Here is a 22,594-nt window from a genome sequence, read left to right as displayed (position 1 = left end):
TTTCAAATTGTATTATTCAAAAACAACGTAAATTTTAAATTTCACAACATTGCCGACTTGTTCTTACAAGGAAAATGGCTTCATTAATCCAACCAATTTTCACAATCATATTTCATAGTTGTGCTACCAATGACATATTTTGCCTATAAGAAATAAATTCCAAGGAACAGAATATACAATCTCATAAATTAGTCTAGTTCAGCTGAAAATACCAATGATGAATCGATGTTTATCTCTACATTCCAATGCTTTGGAAAGGTTTTATCACATTAATCTCATTTCTAATATTTAAACTATAAAGTTTCAAATTGCATCTTTTTTTTTCACTGAGATTATAATCAATGCAACTGGATAATTGATTTATCATTGTAAGAGGAAGACCAGTCAAATAGTAGTTTATGTTGCGAACAACGACATCGTTAATCTCTATTACACTTATGCCCACTTTCCATTTTGGACAATTATTGTAGCCACAAACCTTTATTGAGAATGTTTGGTTTGTTTGGATTATATTTGTGTGTGTGTGTGACATATGTGTGAACATCACAAATTCACTAATATGTGAGAACTCAATTCTCTATAAGAAAGGAACATTTGTACTTAAGATTTATAAACAAGCACACACATATGTGTGACATTCATACTAGTATTTTTAATTATGATCAAAACTTTTGCACATAAAGAGCTCCATAAGTGCCAACAAAAAGCACTTCTACTTATTTGTGGGTGATTGTGTTCACGTGATGATTCACGTGACATGTAATGGTCCACCTACACTACATTCCTTATATTCTCCTATTACTCATATACTCATAATGAATTTAATACAACTAGATTCTATTAGGATACAAAAATGCATTCTTATGGTTTAGGAACACACATATGTGTATTAAAATGTACATTTCGTAAATGATGATGGAAACTTGCATACATAAATGAACAACAATGCAAATAAGCCCCTAACATGATTACAATATTCCTGTGATGATTGATGTGGATCACACTACCCTATGTTTTTAAATTTTAACTCTTTTATATATAATCATAACACCCCTAATTCCTAGGATGTTGCTTTCCTCTACACTTCCGAAAACCTACTTGGAAGTTGGAGCACTTTTTCAAAGATTAAAATTATTATGTAGTTTGATTGAAAATTTCAAAGACAATTGTGTATCAAATAATTTCTCAATATATGTGAGGGGATGAACGTGTAATATATGAATCGTGTTATTTATCTTATTTGATGTCTATGTTTGTTTATCTAATACAAGAAAATACATGTCTTCCCTAAATGGTAGTGCCAATGCACATTTATGTTATGAAATTTAAAAGCTATGCATATACAATGTTCTTTCTTTTTCTCATATTAAAACACAATTATAAAAACTCCCTTGTTGACCCCATAGTGAGTATGTATCTTTATGGCAAGGTAAAACATTTTAAGGGTAGTTGACACAAAGTTAGCTCTTTTGAGTATAATATGCCTTGTGGAGATCAGCTGTGAGAAGTTCCAAATCAAAGTTCCTTTTGACCCATGTGCATGTTGTAGCATGTGCTATCAAACAAGAACCCATTTTTCATACTTCAATTGTATCATAGCCCCCATTACTTAAGATGGTCAAATACTAAAATAGGAGGGTAAATCTCTAACTTTAAGAGCTAAAGCCTAGAACCTCTAAAAAAAAAAGGGGGTGAGGGGATGGTAAAGAATTTGTGCTATGATCCCCTCAATCAGGGTATCAAAAAAGCCATGACCCATCTAAATTATGTTGGTGTTTTAATGTTGTTGACAAAGGCAAACCACCCACCATTACCCATCAACTAAGAATTGCCCCATAAATCTCTCTCTCTCTCTCTCTCTCTCTCTCTCATCTTAAGGTCATCAAAGGTAACTCATCCACCAAAGAAACACTTTCCCACAAAATGGATGATAGGATTTCCAGGTTGTGGCCAACAATGATGTCACCACCAAACATATCAAGTAACATTCCATCTAATCGATACCTCCCCACATTACAAAGCACAACGAATTTAAACCATAGCATCATAGTGATAAAATTGAGGGAAACCAAGTTCTACCCTTGCCATTAGTTTGATCCCATGCCATACATCATGTTTGATTTCTAGTGTGGATACCACTCTCTCTCTCCCTCTCTCTCTCATGGGCCAATTTTGGCCTTAGAAGACATTAATATATCTTTCGTTCTCTCTTAGTTAAATCTTATCTTTCCTCTACATTTTCCAAACTTTAAAATTGTATTCTAGTTGTCTATTGCATTGCAATAAATTAGATCAGACCAAAAGTGGATTAGACTTGAAATTGCTCTACTCCTTTTCCTTTCTTTTAAAAGTGCATCCAATAAGTTTCAAACCTAAAACTTGATTTTTTAAGGACCTTTATTTATTGCATCGCTTACTACCTACCATAGTTATAAACCACCTAATTCTTCATCCACCTTCATTGCCCATTTATCTTCGGTAATTACACTAGTATTGTCCTTCCAAACTCATGATGTAGTTGGACCCTACTTAGCTAATAACATCTTTTTACTTTTAGCCAATGTTATGAAGTCTTAAACAACAACACAATATGGATGATACACTTATCAAAATATATGCCATCACATGTATCCTTAAAACATTCTAAATAAGATACGTTTTCTACTCCAAGTCTTGCAACACTACTTGATGCACCCACAAGCAGGAGTTTTGGAAGTATTGATGGCATCACTTTGCAATTCTGTTGAGGACTATGGTCAAACTTGTGATGTATATTTTGTCACGGACACACCAAGCGTGGACTAGGACGGAGCACAGATGATGGGGCTACGAGCGACGGATGAACTTGGAGCTAGATGTGACGAGGCGAGGAACTCTAAATGTTGCGAGCGACATGAGGGCATGAAGATAGAAATCAAGATCAAGGAGACAAAGATGAGGCGAAACGAGAATACTAGATTGATGTGTCAATGACTGGCGTTGAATTCCTTGAAGGGACCAAGGAGGTTACAAGTATCTATACATGTTTCGAGATTGAATATCTCTAGAATATACTCGAGAAATATCTCTAGAATATACTCGTCTAGAATATGTCTTACAATATTTCTAGAATATACTACTGACTAGAATATTCTAATTCTGAAATGTACTATACGTTAGACTAAAGAATACTAAACCATCATACAAATGCATGCTCATATCAAAATGGTTGAGCATGATATCTTGTAGTTGTGAGGTTGCAAGTTCAATCCTCACTAACTATATATTTGACATCGTTGTGTCGTGACATTATCCTCCCCTTTACGGCTGCCTTTTCAAAAGTGTGGTGTAGGGTTGGACGGGAATTGGAGCACTGAAGGGCGTGAGGAACCATATATTGTCCTCACCGGAGACTAGAACACCAATGGACGTGAGTGACCATGTGCGGTCCTCCCTGGAGATTGGAACACTGACGAGTGTGAGCAACCATGTACAGTCCTCACCGGAGATTAGAATGCCGACGGGTGTGAGCGACCATGTGTGACCCTCATCGAAGACTAGAACAGGGACAAACGTGAGAGACCATGTGCGGTCCGGGAACATGAACGGGCATGAGCGACCATGCGGCCCTCATTGGGAATTAGAACACAAACGGGAGTGAGCGACCATGTGACCAGGTGAGCGATCGAAATTGGTCCTCGCCAACAGAAAGTTGCGCGAGACTTGAACTATAACGAAAATACAGTGCAAGCGAGCAATGATCCAATCCCCACCAGGAAAGTGAGTGGTTGTGACCCCCCCCAGAACTAGGAAGGAGAGCAATCAAAAGCACTCCTCACCAAAACTGTGATGCAAAATGATACCTAAAAATGATGACAAGTAGTGTTGATGATGACGATGGTTGGGCGAAGAGGTGCTGAAAATGATGACGTCGAAGACAAGGATGCTGATGACGATAACTCCGGAAGCAAGGACGGTGATGATGGTAACTCTAGATGCAAAGGCGATGACGAAGACGGGTGGTGCTCCCAGTTGGAAGGGATTCAAATTGTCAACGAACACACCAAGCGCGAACTAGGACGGAGCATAAATGATGGTGCTATGAGCGACGGATGAACTTGGAGCTAGATGTGACGAGGCTAGGAACTCTAAATGTTGTGAGCGACATGAGGGAATGAAGATAGAAATCAAGATCAAGGAGACAAAGATGAGGCGAAACGAGAATACTAGATTGATGTGTAATGACTGGCATTGAATCCCTTGAAGGGACCAAGGAGGTTACAAGTATTTATACATGTTCCGAAATTGAATATCTCTAGAATATACTCGTCTAGAATATACTCGTCTAGAATATGTTGTAAAATATTTCTAGAATATTTTGATTCTAAAATGTATTATATGCTAGACTATAGAATACTAAATTATTATACAAATCCATGCTCATATCAAAATGGTTGAGCATGATATCTTGTAGCTGTGAGGTTGCAAGTTCAATCCTCACTAACTATGTATTTGACATCGTTGTGTCGTGACATATTCTTGATCTAAGATACATTGATATCATCCATATAGGTTGTTGCAAACATCACCAATGTTAGATGGTCAATACAATTCATTATAACTCTCTACTCCTTCCGTGGGGGGTGTTGATCCATGTTGGACCATGATTGAACATCTAGAAATCTCTAAGAATTCTAAAGTTCAAGATTGTAAAACACAACTCCAAGTAATCAAACTGAAATTTCTTAATATTTGCATGATGCACAAACCACACACATCTTCCATAGATCATCATCACCTCAACTCTTCACCAAAGTCACGGTTTGAGTCGTACATGGATATTTTGACATGATATGAACACTATCATGCCATTTGATGGGTTAGATTATGTGTATACATCCAATGTTAAACATCTGATTGTTGGAACTCTAGTTCTATTTCGGGTTGGGCAATTCCACCCTTAAGTTATGTTCAACTTATTGATGAAGTTGTTTTGAACTCCAAGATCATGCACAAGTTATGTTGCCTCTTTGATTGGTTGAGTCATATGCCAAGTGATCAAACTTCAGAACCCACGGAGATCTTGATAATTTCCAAGATCGTGTATCATAATTCATCATCAATAGCTTGATAAACCAAGTCCCTCTTAGTGCATTGAGACTCATGAAACTCTTTGTCAAACAAGAGGGTGTCATGAGCAAACACAAAGTATAGGTTTTGGTAGTCACCCCCATGATCTGTGCGCAATGAATTTTAACTATCATACTATCATATGGGAGATGACATGTATATATCTAAATATATGATTGCCAAGTGGCAACCATACACAATAGCAAGTGGTAAACGCACATCAATGCTAGATGGCAACTATACATAACAATAGGAGTATTGTGTGTGTGTGTGTGTGCGCGCGCGCAAGATCTTGATGTTGTCAACCCATTCCGGTTCAACACTAAGCTTTGGCACACATCAATGTTAGGTGGCAACCATGCATAACAAGAACATCGTGCGTATAAAAAAGTTGGTATCTAGTTCACACTCTAGGCCTAGTGCACTAGCTTCAAGACAAGCATCAACATCATATTGTTCTATTTGGTGTGCAGTTGGTGGCCATCAGACCAATTAAGATTTTGGTATCAAGTCTTTAGCTCCAAGTTATGGAAAAAATGAGTGAGGACTCATTCCTACAACAATGCCTGATTTATCTACTCAAACTTGATGAGAAGCACCTCAAAAGCATGTTGTAGTTAACCATTGAGCATCTCCAACAGCGGAAGGCTTTTGACAATCATAATTATACAAATCACAAACAAGCGTTTTGTTCAGGTAACATCATTTTCGCGCTCCAAACCAATTCTAGCCCCAAGAGGTTATGCCTTCTATGGGCCAGCCCCAATTTTATCCCACAATGTCCATGGGTAGGTACCACATCTACATCTCAACATGCAAGTCAAACCCCAACTTGTCAACAACTTTTCATTAAGTTGTACAAAGCTATGCAACAAAACAAATTCCCACAACAATTAGAGACCATGAATGGTTACATTGGACAATTTGTTCCAAGAACCATCTTGATGACCATCCAACTACATTGCATACTCGTATGTATACACTAGGGTAGTTCAATATTTTTCAAACATTGTACGTTTTTACTTGTCCCAATAAAATTCACAAATTATGAGTTTTATTATTCCTTTCCAAACAAAAGCATAGATGCATGTGGTGTCCATGCTTCATATTTTGGATTAAGACAAATTTAACATGTATATAAGACAACATGATGACAATTGGAATATATAATAATGCAAAATGAGATATTACCATTTATTATAATTAATTCAAAATGCCATGTTGCGTTTACATAAGAGCTGCTCAGAGTACTTCATATTGACTCAAAACTGTCTTTCTTTTACATATACATTTCACAAACTACACAAATGAGGCAGTTTTGGATGGAATCTTCTGCAACTCAAGTCCAGCTATCAGAAAGAAAAGAATAACAACCCACTCTGAAGGTATCAATGTTATGGAGCGATCAGAAAATAAAGAATATCAACCCACTCTGAAGGTATCAATGTTATGGAGTGATCAGAAAATAAAGAATATCAACCCACTCTGATGGTATCAATGTTATGGAGCGATCAGAAAATAAAGAATATCAATCCACTCTGAAGGTATCAATGTTATGGAGTGATAAGAAAATAAAGAATATCAACCCACTCTGATGGTATCAATGTTATGGAGCGATCAGAAAATAAAGAATATCAACCCACTCTGAAGGTATCAATGTTATGGAGTGATCAGAAAATAAAGAAAATCAACCCACTCTGATGGTATCAATGTTATGGAGCAAACCATCATATTCAATAAAGAATATCCAATAAATAGTAAAAATCAAAATGAATAGTTAACATCACCAATTTTTGGTAAAGTTATAGTCTATAATCATGAAGTATGTTACATGAGAAACAAAAACCAGTACCATTACTACATGTGCTATTATTGTGTACCATGCAAACCCTCGTTCCTCTCAAAGTGTGCATCCAGCACGACTTGGTGGCCAGTATCGCAGCACAGACCTTGCATATATGTTCTTGACAGGCAATGGTCCCCTTATATGGCAAAAACATATCAAGAACTAAATATACATACATACATATTATTTATTTATTAAAGGGGAAAACACCAAAATGCCCCTAATCTGTTAGGCATTAAGAATTATTACGTGAACACCTAAGTTTTCAAAACAAATATCCCACAATACCACTAACTTCTTGGTTATATACCAGAATTCCCCTATATTTTTGAAGCATTAACATAATGCCCCTAACTTATTGGATATTTAACAGAATACTACACCCTAAACCTTCCAAGAAAAATACTGGAATACCCCTCTATTGACTGGAAGCGAGGGTATTTGGGTGTTTTCCCTTCAGTAAAAACCACAATTTGGAAACAAATAGCAAGGAAAAGGAGAAAATTACCAAACATGTGAATCATTGCTGTTGTTGCGATTATCACCCATTACAAAAACATATCCTTTGGGAATGCACTACACAAAAACAAAATAGAAAATGTTGTTTCATACATAATCATATGATAAATTTAAAGTTTTATAAAGTTGAGTTAATACAAGAATACTAAATTCACAAAAATGTTTACACATACAATTGAAGTCATGTTATATGATACTGGCTCTGCAATAAAATCTTCATTTTTCACATGACCATTCACTAGAAGTCTCCCTTCATCCACCTGGAATATAGGTGAGAAAATAAGCTCACAAGACTACTACAGATCTTTTAACATTCGTTCAGAGCTATGTTTTTCAAGCTCTGGTAGTCTATACGCTAAATGCTTATTTTTCCACCTTGAAAACGTGTTTCCATAAGGAAATTGAGATGTGTAAAGTGTTTAAAAAACATATGTAGGTATTTTATATGAGAGGAAAATACAAAAGCAAACGTATGAAAAACAATAATATACATCTCCGTAAAGATGCTGACCTCTACAATATGACAATATGTTGTATTTATACTGACCTCTACAATATCACCCGCTTTTGCAACAACTCTCTTAACAAAAACTGCCTCGCTGTTGTAGCCAAACTTCTGTTTAGCATGATAAGTTGAAATTATCTAATATGTGACAAAATGAGCACATGAAGAAATTCACATAAAAAACAACACAACTTGCCACCTATTACCTGCAAAGTTTGCGGAACCCTGAAGAGGACAATGTCATTAATATTTGGCGTCTTAAAATAGTATGATACCTGCATGAATTTATAATCCAATTAGACATCAGGCAAATGCAGATATCAAGCAATTTACAGATATAGTTCACATTAAAAATCATTCAAGATCCTTCCACATTTCACACAGATATTTCTTTACAAGTTTATTAATTGAAAAATGCCTCAAATTCCAAAGTTCAAACTAGCAATAGAATGATTGGACTATCTGTAATGGCTGTACTACTTCTCAATAAAACTTCAAACTCTCAATGCCAAAACACCATAAAATGCAAGAAAATATGTTCCCCATGTATGTGTTTACATGACCTGATCTACAAACCCTCTTCGAATCTTAAGAACTGCATATATGTTCCTGTGAGAAAGGCAACTGCAAAAATCAGATGAAGCAATCCTTCACTACGTTTAGAACTGCATGCAAGAAAGTAAAAGAAAAATATATTTTTAAGGATCACAATTCATAATATGACCTTACTTTTCAGTATTAAATCATAGCATGCAATAATGCTGAGAAATTAGGATTTTTAATATATATATCTATATGGAGTCTATCTTGTTGATAATGAAAAGATAACAGGGAATAATAGAACTATGAGAGAAATATTTTCCACATTGCTAGTTATACGTAAACAATCTTAAAATGTCATAATGATATCGAGAAGTTTCACTTGAAGACATTATAAGTTTTTCAGATTTAAATCCTCTCTTCCTTTCTCTGGAAAGGAAAGAAAAGTATTTTCCTTTCTGCACCTTTTGAACTACGAATGCGATCTATCAGATTATTTGGCATAAAATTTGGATTTCAACACAAGATCACCATGATCTGAGGTAATGGCTACACTGACCTACACAGGTAATACAAACCTTTTTAACCAAATCTTTTGACTTCATTTTTCCATTCCATGTTTGACAATGAACTGCTTGAACCATTATGAACAAACTTGAAACACAATAACCTTTTTGGGAATATGATTTCTATATTACCTTTTCGGCAATTATGCGATCACCAACATTGAATGTAGGATACATTGACAGTGTTGGGATGAACCTAGGCTCAGCTACAAACCATCTGAACATCAATGACACCAAGAAAGTTGTGAAAACCGTTTTTGATTCATCGGAAGATAGGTGTTGCATTGACGGCAACGAAAACCATGACCTACGTTTTTTCGGCATTCCACCATCACCATCTCTGTCATGATCTGAGCATGGTTTCAAGCCATTGGAACCATTCGAATTTCTACCATTGGAGTTGCCATCACATGTGTCAAACCATGAGAAATCATCTTCATTATCATCTTGGGCATTAGAGATCCTACTTTGTTGTGAAATTGAAGCACTAGTAGAAGGAACAGTTCGATCAAGGTGTACAAACAAATCATCTTCTTCACCATCCTTATCGCCTTCTGCATATAAGATCCCCTTTCCTTGAGACATAGAAGTGACAGAAGCCTGGCGGCTAGGTCGTGAAGGATCATCATGAGTATCATCATCATTTACATTTGATAATTTTGTCTTATCCACCATACCGAAAGATGCTCGGACGAATTCATGACAAGGAAACCACCTGATACCTTGGAAGAGCGTAATATTGATACATTTCCGCATCCCAGATGATCCAGCACCACCAGAGGCGCTGGCATAGAAGCCTCGAGAAGATCCATGTTTCCATGGAGTAGATTTATGTCTCTCATAATGGTGGATTGAAGAAAATGAATGTGGAGTCCACCTCGTCTGATGATGATGATGACGAGCATGATACAGATTTCTAGACTGGATCGACTTCGTACTATGAGGAGCCTTCAAGAAGGCAATAAATATTCCAACACAAGTTACGGGTCTCTTACAAATTTTACTGTTCTTTTAGCATGAAAATAAGTAAAAGGAACTGGGTTTCTTATGCTTTTTAGGTCTTCTTACGAGTTTGGGTTCCTCTTGTGCTATAAGATTGAGCAATTCTTAGGGTTTCTTAGAAAGTTTAGTTTTCTTAAATGATATAGGGATTCATTTATGCGAAAGAAGGTATTAGGATTTGATACAATAATGGAATAGAAATTAAAATGCTAGCAATTCTCGCTAAATCCTAGAAGAAAAGTTAGCATTTTTTCCTTCTATCACACAAAGGAAATCCAAAATAATAGAAGAAACACGAATAAACCTGCGGGAAAACATACAATTTTTATTTTCCATCATACAACAGAAACCCCAAAAAGTAAAGTTTGAACTGTCAACTCACAAAATAAGCCCTAAAACATGCAAAATAAATCTCTAGCAGTTTTAAGCTTTTTTTGAGTTCCGGTAAAACCTGGTTGGGTTTTATTACTTCCTCCAATTGTGCTAAAGTGGAGAACGTAAGGAAAGGTAAAGGTCTGTGTGGGCGGGCAATTACCTGGCGTAGTCGATGAAGATGAGGATGTCCGAGTAGACGAGAAGAATCGGGAACCAGGTTTAGGCAGACTGTGGAAACCCTAATTCGGCACAACATCTCCTTCCTCTCCAACAAATGGAGAGATGGCGACGCCAAATTTCAACTCCGCAAATGGAGAGCGATGCCCCTCCCCTCCCTTTTTATTCCACATTGTGTTGCACCGCACCAAACAAATTACAAAAAGAAACCCCATCCATCTCCATGACCCGACCTCGGCTCGGGTCTTGAGACCCCGCCCCGAAAATCACCAGAAAAGCCCCATCCCCATCCCTTTCGTCCGCCATCCCATCCACCACCCGCTTGGTTCACATTCTCTTCGATGTAAGACAATATAGCATTATGTATGTATTGGGATGCGATGGGAGAAGACTCGTGTCGACTATGCCATATCCTCATATTCATGTATAATGGCTACATGGTTGGTACAAAACTACATCTTCAGAGTCAGGCCATACACAGTCTTCCCTAATTTGGATAAGTTTGTGGAGGTGGCCTAATATCCTTAGTAATTATGTGAGGTCATCACCAAGGAGATGCATCCCCTATACAATATCTAGGCGTGGGAACTTGTTTTGAATCCACCGCTTAAGAAGACCATTAGATATTGACGATGGATGTATAAGAGGAAGCATGACTCGATGGCTCTCTCAATGGGAACAAGGTTTTCCTAGTGGTGAAAGGATATGCCCAAACACGTGGCACTAACTACAAATAGGTCTTTGTCCCCGTGGCAAAGATGATTATTGTTTGCGTTGTATTTTCATTGGTTATGTTGAGGGGTGGTGCCTCTACAAAATGAATGTTTAAAACTCATAAAACGAGCAGGTTCACGTACAACAATGTGTCGTAGTTAATCCAACATGCACATAATATTGATGCATCATCAATAATTCTATCTACACAACTATCACTTGCACCAACCTCGACTTTATAGTTTGTCTCCTTAGCTATCTCATTCAAACATTGCATACCCCTGCTTGGAATGAATTGAGTGTGTAATGAAATTTATTATAAACGATTTGGATCATAATATCCTATTTAAAGAGAGAATATAAAACATTTTCCACAATTACATGAATGTTGACTTGGCCAAACAACCTAACATATTGATAAATTGTAAATTTGCAAATTTCATCCGTGTGTGGTGACATCTCTTAGAGCAACGAAAAACAATTAAGCTTGGCTTTATGAAATATAAGGGTAGAGCATACAAGGATTTCATGATTGTTTTGTGTGGATTTGTTTGTTTTAAGCAAATATCAACGTACTTCAACATCCACAACAATAGAGTAGTCTTAATTATTTGCAACAAAACTAAGAAAAATACAATACGCAAGGAACCTTCAACGTATCCACAGTAATTATAATTAGACGACGGACATCCTTCCAAGAGGCAATCGAGGCAAACAAGATTAGACCATTTTCAATATCCATTAGCCTACATCCACTTTGATCCACTGCCCTCAAGGGGGATTGAAGTTGTAGGGAAAAGAAAGCCAAGCTCTTCATTCAAATGACCATATGACACATTTGAACCTGAAGGGCCATGTTGTCATCTGAAGCTCATTTAGAGCTAGTGTATGGGCATACACTCCTTGGAGCATGTGTTATACGAGCAAATTGAGATACTCGTTATGTTGAATGTTGGAGATACTTCATGATATGCCACTCATTGGTTTTTTATGGAAGTATAAATAGAACATCTCGTATAGAAATTAACTCTCGTCCATGTATTTGTTATTGAGTTATAAAGTTTATGAGTAGGTTTGTAATCGTATAATAATCTCCACTATGTTTAATACATCATCATACGTAACATTGCATGTTCTCTCTCTCTCTCTCTCTCATGTGCACACACACACACACACACACACACACACACACACACACACACACACACACACATACAAGGACCACTTGGTGAAAAAGGTTTTGATACTACAAGAGTCATTGTGTGAGGCGAGCTTGAAATAAACCAAATGAGTTTACTAGGTACGAAGTGCATGGTTTTTTTTTAGTATATCACAACAAATCGCCATGTGATGCAAGTTTGGGATATTATCAGGCAAGTTCACCAACTAGCAACAAAGTGGTTTGGAATATCGTAAGAACTCCTTGCTTGGGGGTGTTGGTTTACGATGTACCCCAAGGTGGGTGGGAGCGGGAGGGCTCATTATTGCAATTGCAAGGCAGCGACCGAGTTCACGACAGGATGAAGCGAGCGTAGTGGGAGGCAGAACAAAAACAAAAATACTCTTCCGATGAGGTTTTGCAAATGAGGGAGAGGTGCAAGGTTCGAATCCTGATTACAAATAAGGGGGGGCCTTAAAACCCCCTTAAAACCTTCACATATGTATGTACATATTCTTACTATGTACTTATACATATTTGTGTATGTATTTATATACATAGCATACATAAACCCTCCTTCCCTCCCTCCCTTCCATCATATCATGGCAGGCACCCTTGCCTCCTCCTCCGCAGCCATGGCCGGCGATTGATGAAACGCAGTGAAAAGATAGACGGAATCAGAAGCAGAACGCTGCGGCAAAAACAGAGAGATAGGAAGAAAGACAGCCTGGCATACAAAGAAAGAAAGATATGGTCCCTCACCAATCCTTCCCCGCCGCTGTTGCAGGCAACCGTGGTGTTATCCCTTCTCTTGGGTTTCATAATCAAGATTCTTCTCTGCAAGAAGTAAGTCCCCAAACATTCCCTCCTGTCTCTGTTGGTATTCTTGTTTCTTCTTCTTCTTCTTCTTCTTCTTTTTCCAGTGCAACAGGTTACAACAACTTATTGCATAATAGTAACAATAATTTTTGAATTAAAATTTTCTGATCAGACCCGACAAGTACCACATCAAGCTATGTTAGCTTCTTGTGGAAAGCCTTTAGATCCATGCCAAGTCAAGGCTAATGATAATTCGCTTTCTTCGAATGGTAATGTGGTATCATCCAATGTAAATATGGCATCTTCAAACAGGAATATGGTTTCGTCAAACCAGAATTTTGTGGCAGAACCGTGCCAAGCACAAACTATTCCGTGTACTTCTCAACAGAATGAATCAGTGTATCCGCCAGGATTTGAACCTCGGCACAGCAATGTTGTGATTGTTGAAAGCTTGAATGATCATTCTCAGAACACTACTTGCACTTTCGGTGTTGGAATGTCATTTACTGATAAACAATATCCAACACATCCACATGATCCACATACACAACCACATATATCACATCCACATGATCCCCACATATCTCATTTGTGCGAACAGACACATCAACATATGTCATTTTCGCATGGACATATATCACATTCATATCAACAAACATCACATTCACAAGTTCTACCGCCGCCACCACCACCACCACCACATCCACAGGAAAATGATCCTCACCTATATCCATATCAGCATTCACATGAACTTCAATGTTCATACCAGAAATCGCACAATCCACATTCACATGAACTTCAACGTTCGTATCAGCAGGTTCATGATTCTCACTTACAGTCATATCAGCAACTCCAAATACATTCTTATCAGCAACCACATGATCCACATCAACTCGAACATCCACGATGTTTTAATAAGCAGAATCCACACTCACAATCAATGTCTCAGACATCATACCAGGGTGTTTCATATACACATCATCCCCAGTTATTTCCCCAGATGAAATGCCCAGAAAACTCTTCCATGTATGCATCGCCAATGTTCCCATCTGCAGTGGGTGCATGTGGGTCGAATTTCCAGACATATGATGCTGGTGGAACTGTTATAGGAGTGCCAGTGATGAATTTGAATGCACATTCGTATTTGGCTAACCCCTCTGGTTCTCAATCAAACCAACCACCACAGCTACTGATACCACCGCAACCACAAGCACCAGCACAAGTACAGCCACAGCCAAGACCACAACCACAACTGCTGCCTCAACCGCTAGCTACATCACAAGGTCCGAGAAACTATAACTCAAGGGAACCTGAGGACTGGAGAAATGCAACATTGAGGAAAGGCGGCGTATCCCAGGTAAGCACACAATATGATTTTTGTGGTAGAAACTTTTTACCATTTGTAGTGTCTCAGATTCGTCAAATTATACCATTCGTACTTACTTTGGTTCATTGTTCTCCTAGATGTTACATTTGAATTGGCCTCTTAAGAGACATCAATCTACCCTTTTTCCCTTCTGAAACCATTTCATGTCGATGTAAAACCTTGTATGCACACATCGATTTTGTCTGTGAACTAATATTTGTGACGTTATGAGGCAATGTAAACACAATCCTTTTTTGAGCGGAAACTCAAATATTTTCGTAAAGCTTGAAATTAACTACCTTTTCCTAGTCTGATTTTCTTTTTTGAGAGTAAGAGTAATAGGGGAACAAGATAGTTTCTGACATCACTGCTGTACAGCATTTCAGGAATACATTTAAGTTTACAAAATACGCTCAAGGAAACCATTTACATCAAAGTAATATAGATAAAGAGTTTCTTTCGAGCAAGCGGTATCCTCAAAATTATCTGAGGAATAAGCAGGAACATTTTGAACCACTTACAGAATTTTCAAGATACAGTACATGCCATTCGTCTTCAGTTTTTGAAGCACACTTTTCAGTTCCTGAAATTCAAGATGAGAAAATTCTTTGCATGAGGGAGTACAAAGCTTCAAATCCAGAGAGCAGTCAATGCACTCCCTTGAATGAACATGTCGAATCAGATGCATCTTATTCTTGTTCAACTTTTGGAGGTATACAATCTTGGGAGGGCAAAAAGTATCTTTGTGATACTTATTTGAGTGTATATTGTCAGAAAGTTATGAGTCTTTTGAATGCCGAATTATCAGTCCATATTCAAGGAATTTAACATCTTAAAAAATTCAGGGAAGAACCAAACAACCTTGGTGAATGCTCCACAAGCATTAATAACCAATGCCCAAGCAGGAAACTGTCATGGACATCAAGTTTTAGGAGATAAGTGAGTTGTCTCAGGATTTAGGGATGGTTAATTTCTAAAAATTCAAAATTTTGAATTTAAATCTAATCTGATTTCGATCATGTGTTTTCAGACCTGATTGTAAGCAACAGCATTGTGCTCAGTATGGAGATGGTTTCAAGAGCACAGCTTACGTAAATTCCTATTTAAACATAAATAAAAATGATGCCATGCGAAGGTTCGCTGAAGCATCAGGTAAGGGCTGCATATTTTCTGTATGTAGAGGAGCATACTTTTGATTATTGAATCTGTGTCCTATCAGTCTAGATTGTGCCTTCCATATCAATTAATGTGATGTAATTCTGTATTTGAATTTTTTCAACCCTTTCTTGAGTCGTATTCTATAGTTGAATATACAAAAGATATTGGACCAATTTCACATGATATGAATATTTGGAATTAAGAATTGAGAGTTTATGATGTCTTCTTTATCTTAAATCATGGTCATTAAGACATTGTAATCCTTTAAAGAGTAATCTTGTAAGTTATTCTGAGATGGAGTTCCACCTAAGAAGCTGAAGGGGCCAAATGTCTGCCACCATTATATTAGGGACCCGTCTGTTAGAATTCTGAACAAACATTTTTTAATAACACCAACTGCCAAATTCAGTGTCCTTGTCCAGAAATTTCAGTAATTAGAGTGGTGCTCTAGCTCAAGCAAATTCCTTTGATGGGCGTTCTTTTGATTAGTCGTGCTCTAGCAGGGAACTTATATTCCAATATTATTAAGGCAATGACCCCATTTTGATAGAAAATTGCGTCATATATTTCTAGAAGTTTTATGAGTGTCAGTCATGCATACAATAGGAAATTCTAATTTATTGGAGAACATCTAGAAATATTCTACAAATATGGTCTCCTGTGTTCAGGCTGCTCATTTTCTTATACCATCCATTACTTCTTGCAATTCTCATCTTGCATGGCTAATGCAGATGAAACTACAGCTAGACGTTGGTGATGTTTAAGATGCTGCATTTATATTAGAAAGTGTTGGAATCATTTGATAGATATTCATCCTATCACATATTATATTTCCAATATAAACCATATGATAAATTTATGGGCTAGCTGGTGCAATTCATGATGTCAAGGGCCTTTGTGCATTATTGAAGAACTTAATTACAAACATTTTCTAACTGAAGCACTCTTTCTAGTTGTGAAGCTGTCATTGAAATTGAATAAGAAAGTTGGAAGCCATTGAACCTAAACTCATGCCTTTGTCACTTGAATAATTCTAAAATAATGCCTTTTCCTTTAGGCCTTAATTTATCAAAGGTCGAAACTGCCATGCTGATATTGTCAGCCCAAAATGACTTGGCAATCATTTAGCTTCATCCATATGTCATGCTATCTTTGTGGTGGTTTGGTTGTGGCGATGCACAATACGATTTTGTTGAGTTAGGTTCAGATCTCCCATTGTTTAGAGACTTGTCAACTTCTTCCTTTCTAATTCTCCTTGATTTGTCTGAATCTCATTGTTCACCATCTTTTGCCACCGTTATGTAATACCCAGACGCTTGAGACTTAATCTGTATAGAATACATTCACTTATGCATGCTATCATAGTTTTTAAAAACGTGTATTTTATGCATAAATTACATTTTAGAATACTTTCTGAAGTATTTAACACATACTCTACATTTTAGAACTGCCATTTCAAAATGCTCCACACATTTAATGTATTCTAACTATTCGACGTACCTAACAAGTATTTTACGTTTCCTAAAGATAAATAAAAATTTCTTCCGAGTTGAAAGGAATTTTTCATTGCGCAAATGTTTTGGCACGATTCCTTGATTACATGAGGTTTTATTGTGTGATAGGTCTATTAATTAGAGAGATCAAAATTAATAAAAAAATTATTAGATGCAATGCAAATATAAGAACTATTTAACGTATTCTGTCTTTAGAATATGTTTTCTAAGTATTTTTTATTATAAAAAGGTAGAATGTGTTAAAAATACTAAGCATACTTATTGTACACATAATGTATGCTAAGTATTTTACAACTATGCATTCTATAATTGTTGATAATCAGAATGTAGTAGGAACTATGTCCAGTGCCTACATAGAGTATTTCTGAGTAAGATTCGAAATTACAAACGCTAGAGGAATCTTTACTTGATATATGCACTATAGGGAAACAAATTTGTACTGCTTGCCCTTCATATAAGCCTGACATGGTTGCACCTTCCTAAATGCAGGCAATTGTGCAATGATCCACATCACTTCAAGAATTGGATATTTGCGAGTGCCAATAGTTCTCTTGCCACAACTTTATCAGCTGTCTCGTCATATGTGACTGAGAGCGAGTATCTCAAACATGTTTCACATTGTGTTACCAAATACCTAGTCATCTGTGTTTTAGATCTCTTCACTAGTTTTTTCGAAGACTCGAGTGTCGCCAATTCGCAATCCACTAGTGTGGAAGTTGACATTTGGTTCTCTTTTAGTTGAGGTACCAGAAAAACATCAGAAAGATCTTCAAACTCACCATTTTGAGCTGGAAAAGAAAAGTATATGGGCTCTTCAGGTGGCATTTTGCAGTTTTGCCAACTGTTGCATCAATGGGCTCTTTGATAGGCATCAAAGAGTTACCTCATTCATTTTTGCAAGTCATGTGATGAGATGCTCCGCTATGAGGAAGCCATGAATCATCTCTTGTGTTCAGAAGAAGCCTGACGGTTCAAACTTCTGTAATATATAATTAGTTCCCATCAACTTGCCTTCCGTAAAGGCCAGTGGGGTTGAGTAAGATGATGAATCATCTCTTGTGGTCTGAAGAAGCCTGAAGGTTTAAACTTCTGTAGTATATAGTCAGTTCCCATCAACTTGCCTTCAGTAAAGGCCAGTGGGGTTTGAGTAAGATAATGGCCCAATGTAAGAATGCGAAAGGAAAGAATTGGAGAACATTATAGGGTTTGAGTAGAGACACATGATCAACCTTGTTTGACAATCACAACTGCCAATGATAAACAAATATTTGGAAGCTAAGAGAGGCCATGTCTATGAGAGTTAAGGTGTTGTTAAGGCATAGAATTCTGTGTGGCATAGTAAAAGACTATAGGCTACGTCCACTTGAACCACATGCTTGTCACATTTGTTATTGATAATCAAGGCCATTGTCAACTCACATCAAAGTTGCTTCCCTCGCTTTGGAGATCTTTTCATCTTGGATCAGCCAGAAGCCATGTCTATGAGAGGTAAGGTGTTGTTAAGGCATAGAATTTCATGTGGCATAGTAAAAAGTTCTAGGGTACGTCCACTTGGACCACATCCTTGTCACATTTGTTATTGATAATCAAGGCCATCGTCAACTCACATCAAAGCTGCTTTGCTCGGTTTGGAGATCTCTTCATCTTGGATCAACCAGCCCTTGTTGAAGACTTCAAAGGCCAGATGTTTCGGTCCATCTACCCTTAGAAAGTTAAGCGCTTGGTTAACAAGATTATCTAGTACTGCAGACAGTTTTACTAATATAGTTATATTTTTGGTTTGTTCTCAATGTTGAGAGAATATTTTAAGATGTAATCTTTCATTCAGTCTCTTTCGCTATTTTGGCCTATTAAAGACGTTAATATATATTTCTTTCTTTCTTCTTTTTGTATTACCTTCTTTAGATTTCCCACTAAATGCACATCAGCAGTTTTCCTTCTATATTTTCTTGTTTAAATAAAGTAATTTCCAGTTCGTATGCAATGTAGTGATGAAATGTTTGTCTGTGGTGATATTCTGCATGTGTTAATTATTGTAGTTAAGAGTTTTTATCTGGTCTCTAGGGTTTGTTATAAAAATTCGATTTTAATCTACACAAAGTGATACATGTAACAGTGTAAATTACAAGTGCTTTGTATATTCTACAAGAACTATAGTCATAACAGTAGCTTTTCTTAAATTTTTTAAATTTTAGCTTATTGAAATTTCTGTTGTTCAAAGACAAAATTAAAACAGAGAAGATCATCGCTGAACAAGAAGAGGATACAGAGGCAACTATTTCCAGCACAGACCAGTATGTAACATTGTATATTATTATTATTATTTATTTATGGCATCTGCAACTTATTTTTGGTTCATAGAGTGGAAATATCTGTAAATGAAACAAATTATGAAACATAATCTTCTTTGGTTTGAATTTCTTTTAATGACCTAGTGACCTTCAAATTTTAGGAGTCAGGTTTGCCAAAACACAAAAAGCGAAAAGGAGGTACAACAATTGTATAGAAAGCATACAAACAATTCTTCATCATCTTGTCCGAGAAATGTACATAAGGTATGTACATCCATATAGGCATACGGACTGTATTATGCTAGGGGTTTTACCATTAATTTCAATGTACAGGTAATAGGTGAACCAAATAATGTGTCTATTGATGGAAGATCACGCGAAAGTCTCCAGGTAATAGAGGAAAATAAATCTTTCATGCGTCTTGGTTAAAATATTTGTTCATGCTACTTTCCTTGGCAGATAATGCAAAAGACAGATTCTAAGCAGACTGGAGTCTTTACTAAGGATGGCCCTAGACAAGTTGCCAGACTTCAACAATCGAGCAAAGATAATGAATATATTAACAAATGCAGCGTGTTTATAAAATGTAATGGATCTCAAAAGAACAAATCTGAGGGGATAGAGAAAAGGCAGATGGATACTATTCATAATGAAGATCTTCCTTCTAAGGCTCCATATGCTAAGCAGTATGGAGCACTGAGCAGATTTAGGACAATTGAGGTTAAAGAGAGAGACATTACTGGAAGTCAACATAATGGATTTAGCAGGAAACAGAAAGATTCCACCAGAAATGACTCTGATATTTCATGTTCTGTCGTGAACATAGAACCTCATGTTGTTACACATGCTGTGGATCATCAAGAAGAAAAAGAAAACAGAGCTAGTAAACGTATAAGAAGCAAAGAAATGGAGTCAAAAATTCTCTCTACAACACATAATAGAATTTTTTCTATGACATGCAATGAGGTTGTATCTGATATATCTGAGAGGGACAGAAGCAGTGGAATCACACTGGAGGCGGAAAGCTCGGATGACGTTAACACAGAATTTATTCACAATGGTGCATGCTGCAATCTTATTAATGTTAATGGAAATATGCAGGCGAAAGTGAACAGGACTACTCAGGGTGATGATGGAAGTCATATAGCCACAGATGCCTTTGAGAAGGCATGTGATATCATTGTTGCAAAAGCCATTGATACAACTTCAAATTCGAGGGATAATGCACATAATACAGTGTCACAGAAGAGTCTTGATGAAGTATCCAGTGGATTTTTTAAGGTAAAAGGGTCAGCCAGCGGAGTTTTTACAAGCTGTAAACATCACAAACACTATGTAGAATGTAGTAGTACCAAAGCCAAGAAAAAATTGCCGTTACAATGTGTTTCAAATGCTCTAAAAGAGAGCAGCTATCTTTTACAGTGTTGCAGATTCATTGTCAACAACGCTTTTCTGCAGAAAAAAACACCTGCTGGTTTGAAACATTTTCAATGGCTGGGAGCAAAGGGGATGCTTACTCTGAGTGATCTGTCGGGTCAAACAACTACTGTGGAGGATTCTTCAACTGAAAAGAAGATTCATACTCTGACAGATTCCACTGAAGTCCCTAAAAAGGAAGAAATATGTGTGGCACAAAGTTCTAAAGAGCCTGATCCTGCCAAAGATCATGAAAGTATTGATGTGGAGCAAAGAAATTGGGAAGCAGGCAACTCATCTGTTAGTAACAACAAAGATCCATTTGATATTGACGAGCTGACTGAAGATGCATCACTTGCATCAGTGTTACTTCTACATGACTTCACAAATAAGGAGGACCATGATATGATATTAGAACAAACATCTTGTAAGCATGACAATCAGCCTAATGATGTTTCAGGACCTGGTTTTTGTTCTGAGAACCAATCTTTCATTGGCAAACTTGCTGAAGCCACATTGTCAAATGATGCACAAAATCAAACTATCCTGGAGTGGCTTGCTAGTTGTGGCCAATCATCTATTCCTTTGAAGTTACATAGCCAACAAAATGAACCATTTCACTTACAGAACCATTCTGATGGCGATAAACTTTCTAGTTTTATGCATCCATATTTCATCATGGATTCATCTGGCACAGAAGGTGAGCAGGATACACAAACTTGCTCTTGGAGACGGTATTATAATGATATCGGCGAGTATCAATCTTCTCATGATGTGATGTGTAAAAATCGAGGAGGTTTAAGGGAGGCAGCTACCTTTAATGAGTTGATACCTGATGCAAAATATGCATCCATGATGTCAAATATATATAGCTCTGAAGGTCGGAATACTGGCACTCTCTTTATTGATGATAATGAAGACATGACCAATCTAGGGGATGATGAAGATGTCATTTCTCAATATATAAATTTTGATTTACATGGAACCGATTCTGGAATTTGTTTTGATTGAGATTATTTGTTATACTGAGTGAATTTTTTTTGAGAAGATTTTTTGGGATTCTTCGTTATAGCTGATGTGTACATGTAGAGTTAGTATCCTTCAATAAACTGCCAAATTTGTGCTATCTTGTTATATTATCAGTTGTGAAATGAGCTTAGATTCTTTAAATAGCCTTGCAATATCCATTATCCATTTTATCCTAGGTAATTTAATGTATGTTACATTCAACACAATGTTGGTTCTTATTAAATATGAAATGAGCTGCTATTAATGGATTAGCAAGAAAAGAAAAGATGCTGACTCCATTTTTCAATTCAATTTTAACAGAATTCTGGTAGATTTTGTAGCCAGAAAAGTTTGTAGAAAAGTACCTTTATAAAGAAACAAAGTTTTTTGATCCAGGTAAAGGGATATCGTCTTTGCTGAATGTCTTGACCATTTAATCGGTGTCAAGAGAGACAAATAAGGTGAACTGAGTCATGAATTTCTCTTCTATAAAGGACCTCCAGAAATTCT

At 36.8% G+C, this 22,594-nt stretch overlaps 2 protein-coding genes across 6 annotated transcripts; one reads left to right on the top strand and one right to left on the bottom strand.

Moving 5' to 3' along the window:
* Window positions 1-6,807: 6,807 nt before the first annotated feature.
* Window positions 6,808-10,766, bottom strand: LOC147868127 (uncharacterized). 4 transcript variants are annotated; one of them, XM_087315692.1, is made up of 8 exons: window positions 10,623-10,766; window positions 9,808-10,033; window positions 9,218-9,639; window positions 8,186-8,254; window positions 8,022-8,090; window positions 7,648-7,734; window positions 7,464-7,531; window positions 6,808-7,091 (listed from the first exon to the last, which is right to left on the bottom strand). In XM_087315692.1, the coding sequence occupies exons 1-8, from the start codon at window positions 10,716-10,718 to the stop codon at window positions 7,010-7,012; spliced, it is 1,119 nt and encodes a 372-aa protein (XP_087171818.1). In that variant the 5' UTR covers window positions 10,719-10,766; the 3' UTR covers window positions 6,808-7,009. The 4 variants fall into 4 exon arrangements, with proteins under 4 accessions (XP_087171818.1, XP_087171816.1, XP_087171821.1 ...); XM_087315690.1 differs by having other exon boundaries at window positions 9,218-10,033; XM_087315695.1 differs by lacking the exons at window positions 6,808-7,091; window positions 7,464-7,531; window positions 7,648-7,734; window positions 8,022-8,090; window positions 8,186-8,254 and adding an exon at window positions 8,264-8,603 and having other exon boundaries at window positions 9,218-10,033.
* A 2,349-nt stretch (window positions 10,767-13,115) lies between these two features.
* Window positions 13,116-22,092, top strand: LOC147868126 (uncharacterized). 2 transcript variants are annotated; one of them, XM_087315677.1, is made up of 9 exons: window positions 13,116-13,358; window positions 13,504-14,688; window positions 15,076-15,409; window positions 15,543-15,636; window positions 15,728-15,849; window positions 19,606-19,663; window positions 19,822-19,924; window positions 19,994-20,050; window positions 20,120-22,092. In XM_087315677.1, exons 1-9 carry the CDS (start codon window positions 13,263-13,265, stop codon window positions 22,085-22,087), a joined length of 4,017 nt encoding a protein of 1,338 aa, XP_087171803.1. In that variant the 5' UTR covers window positions 13,116-13,262; the 3' UTR covers window positions 22,088-22,092. The 2 variants fall into 2 exon arrangements, with proteins under 2 accessions (XP_087171803.1, XP_087171799.1); XM_087315673.1 differs by having other exon boundaries at window positions 19,591-19,663.
* Window positions 22,093-22,594: the final 502 nt, after the last annotated feature.

Source organism: Azolla caroliniana, unplaced genomic scaffold (assembly GCF_043228905.1).
Source record: "Azolla caroliniana isolate FFs.n. ecotype wild unplaced genomic scaffold, voAzoCaro1.0.p SCAF_1, whole genome shotgun sequence".
Taxonomy (NCBI): Eukaryota; Viridiplantae; Streptophyta; class Polypodiopsida; order Salviniales; family Salviniaceae; genus Azolla; species Azolla caroliniana.
Note: the sequence above shows the minus strand (reverse complement) of the source record. Positions and strands in the feature narration are given on the sequence as shown.

What these genes read in the sequence shown, in the direction of transcription:
- LOC147868127 (XM_087315690.1), bottom strand. Translation starts at nt 10,718, where the DNA reads ATGTTGTGCCGAATTAGGGTTTCCACAGTCTGCCTAAACCTGGTTCCC. An exon ending in ATCGCATAATTGCCGAAAAG is followed by an intron (nt 8,255 to 9,217) that starts GTAATATAGAAA and finishes AAATTCATGCAG; the next exon opens with GTATCATACTATTTTAAGAC. An exon ending in GGGTTCCGCAAACTTTGCAG is followed by an intron (nt 8,091 to 8,185) that starts GTAATAGGTGGC and finishes CATGCTAAACAG; the next exon opens with AAGTTTGGCTACAACAGCGA.
- LOC147868126 (XM_087315673.1), top strand. Translation starts at nt 13,263, where the DNA reads ATGGTCCCTCACCAATCCTTCCCCGCCGCTGTTGCAGGCAACCGTGGT. An exon ending in CATCAAGTTTTAGGAGATAA is followed by an intron (nt 15,637 to 15,727) that starts GTGAGTTGTCTC and finishes ATGTGTTTTCAG; the next exon opens with ACCTGATTGTAAGCAACAGC. An exon ending in AAGGTTCGCTGAAGCATCAG is followed by an intron (nt 15,850 to 19,590) that starts GTAAGGGCTGCA and finishes TGTTGTTCAAAG; the next exon opens with ACAAAATTAAAACAGAGAAG.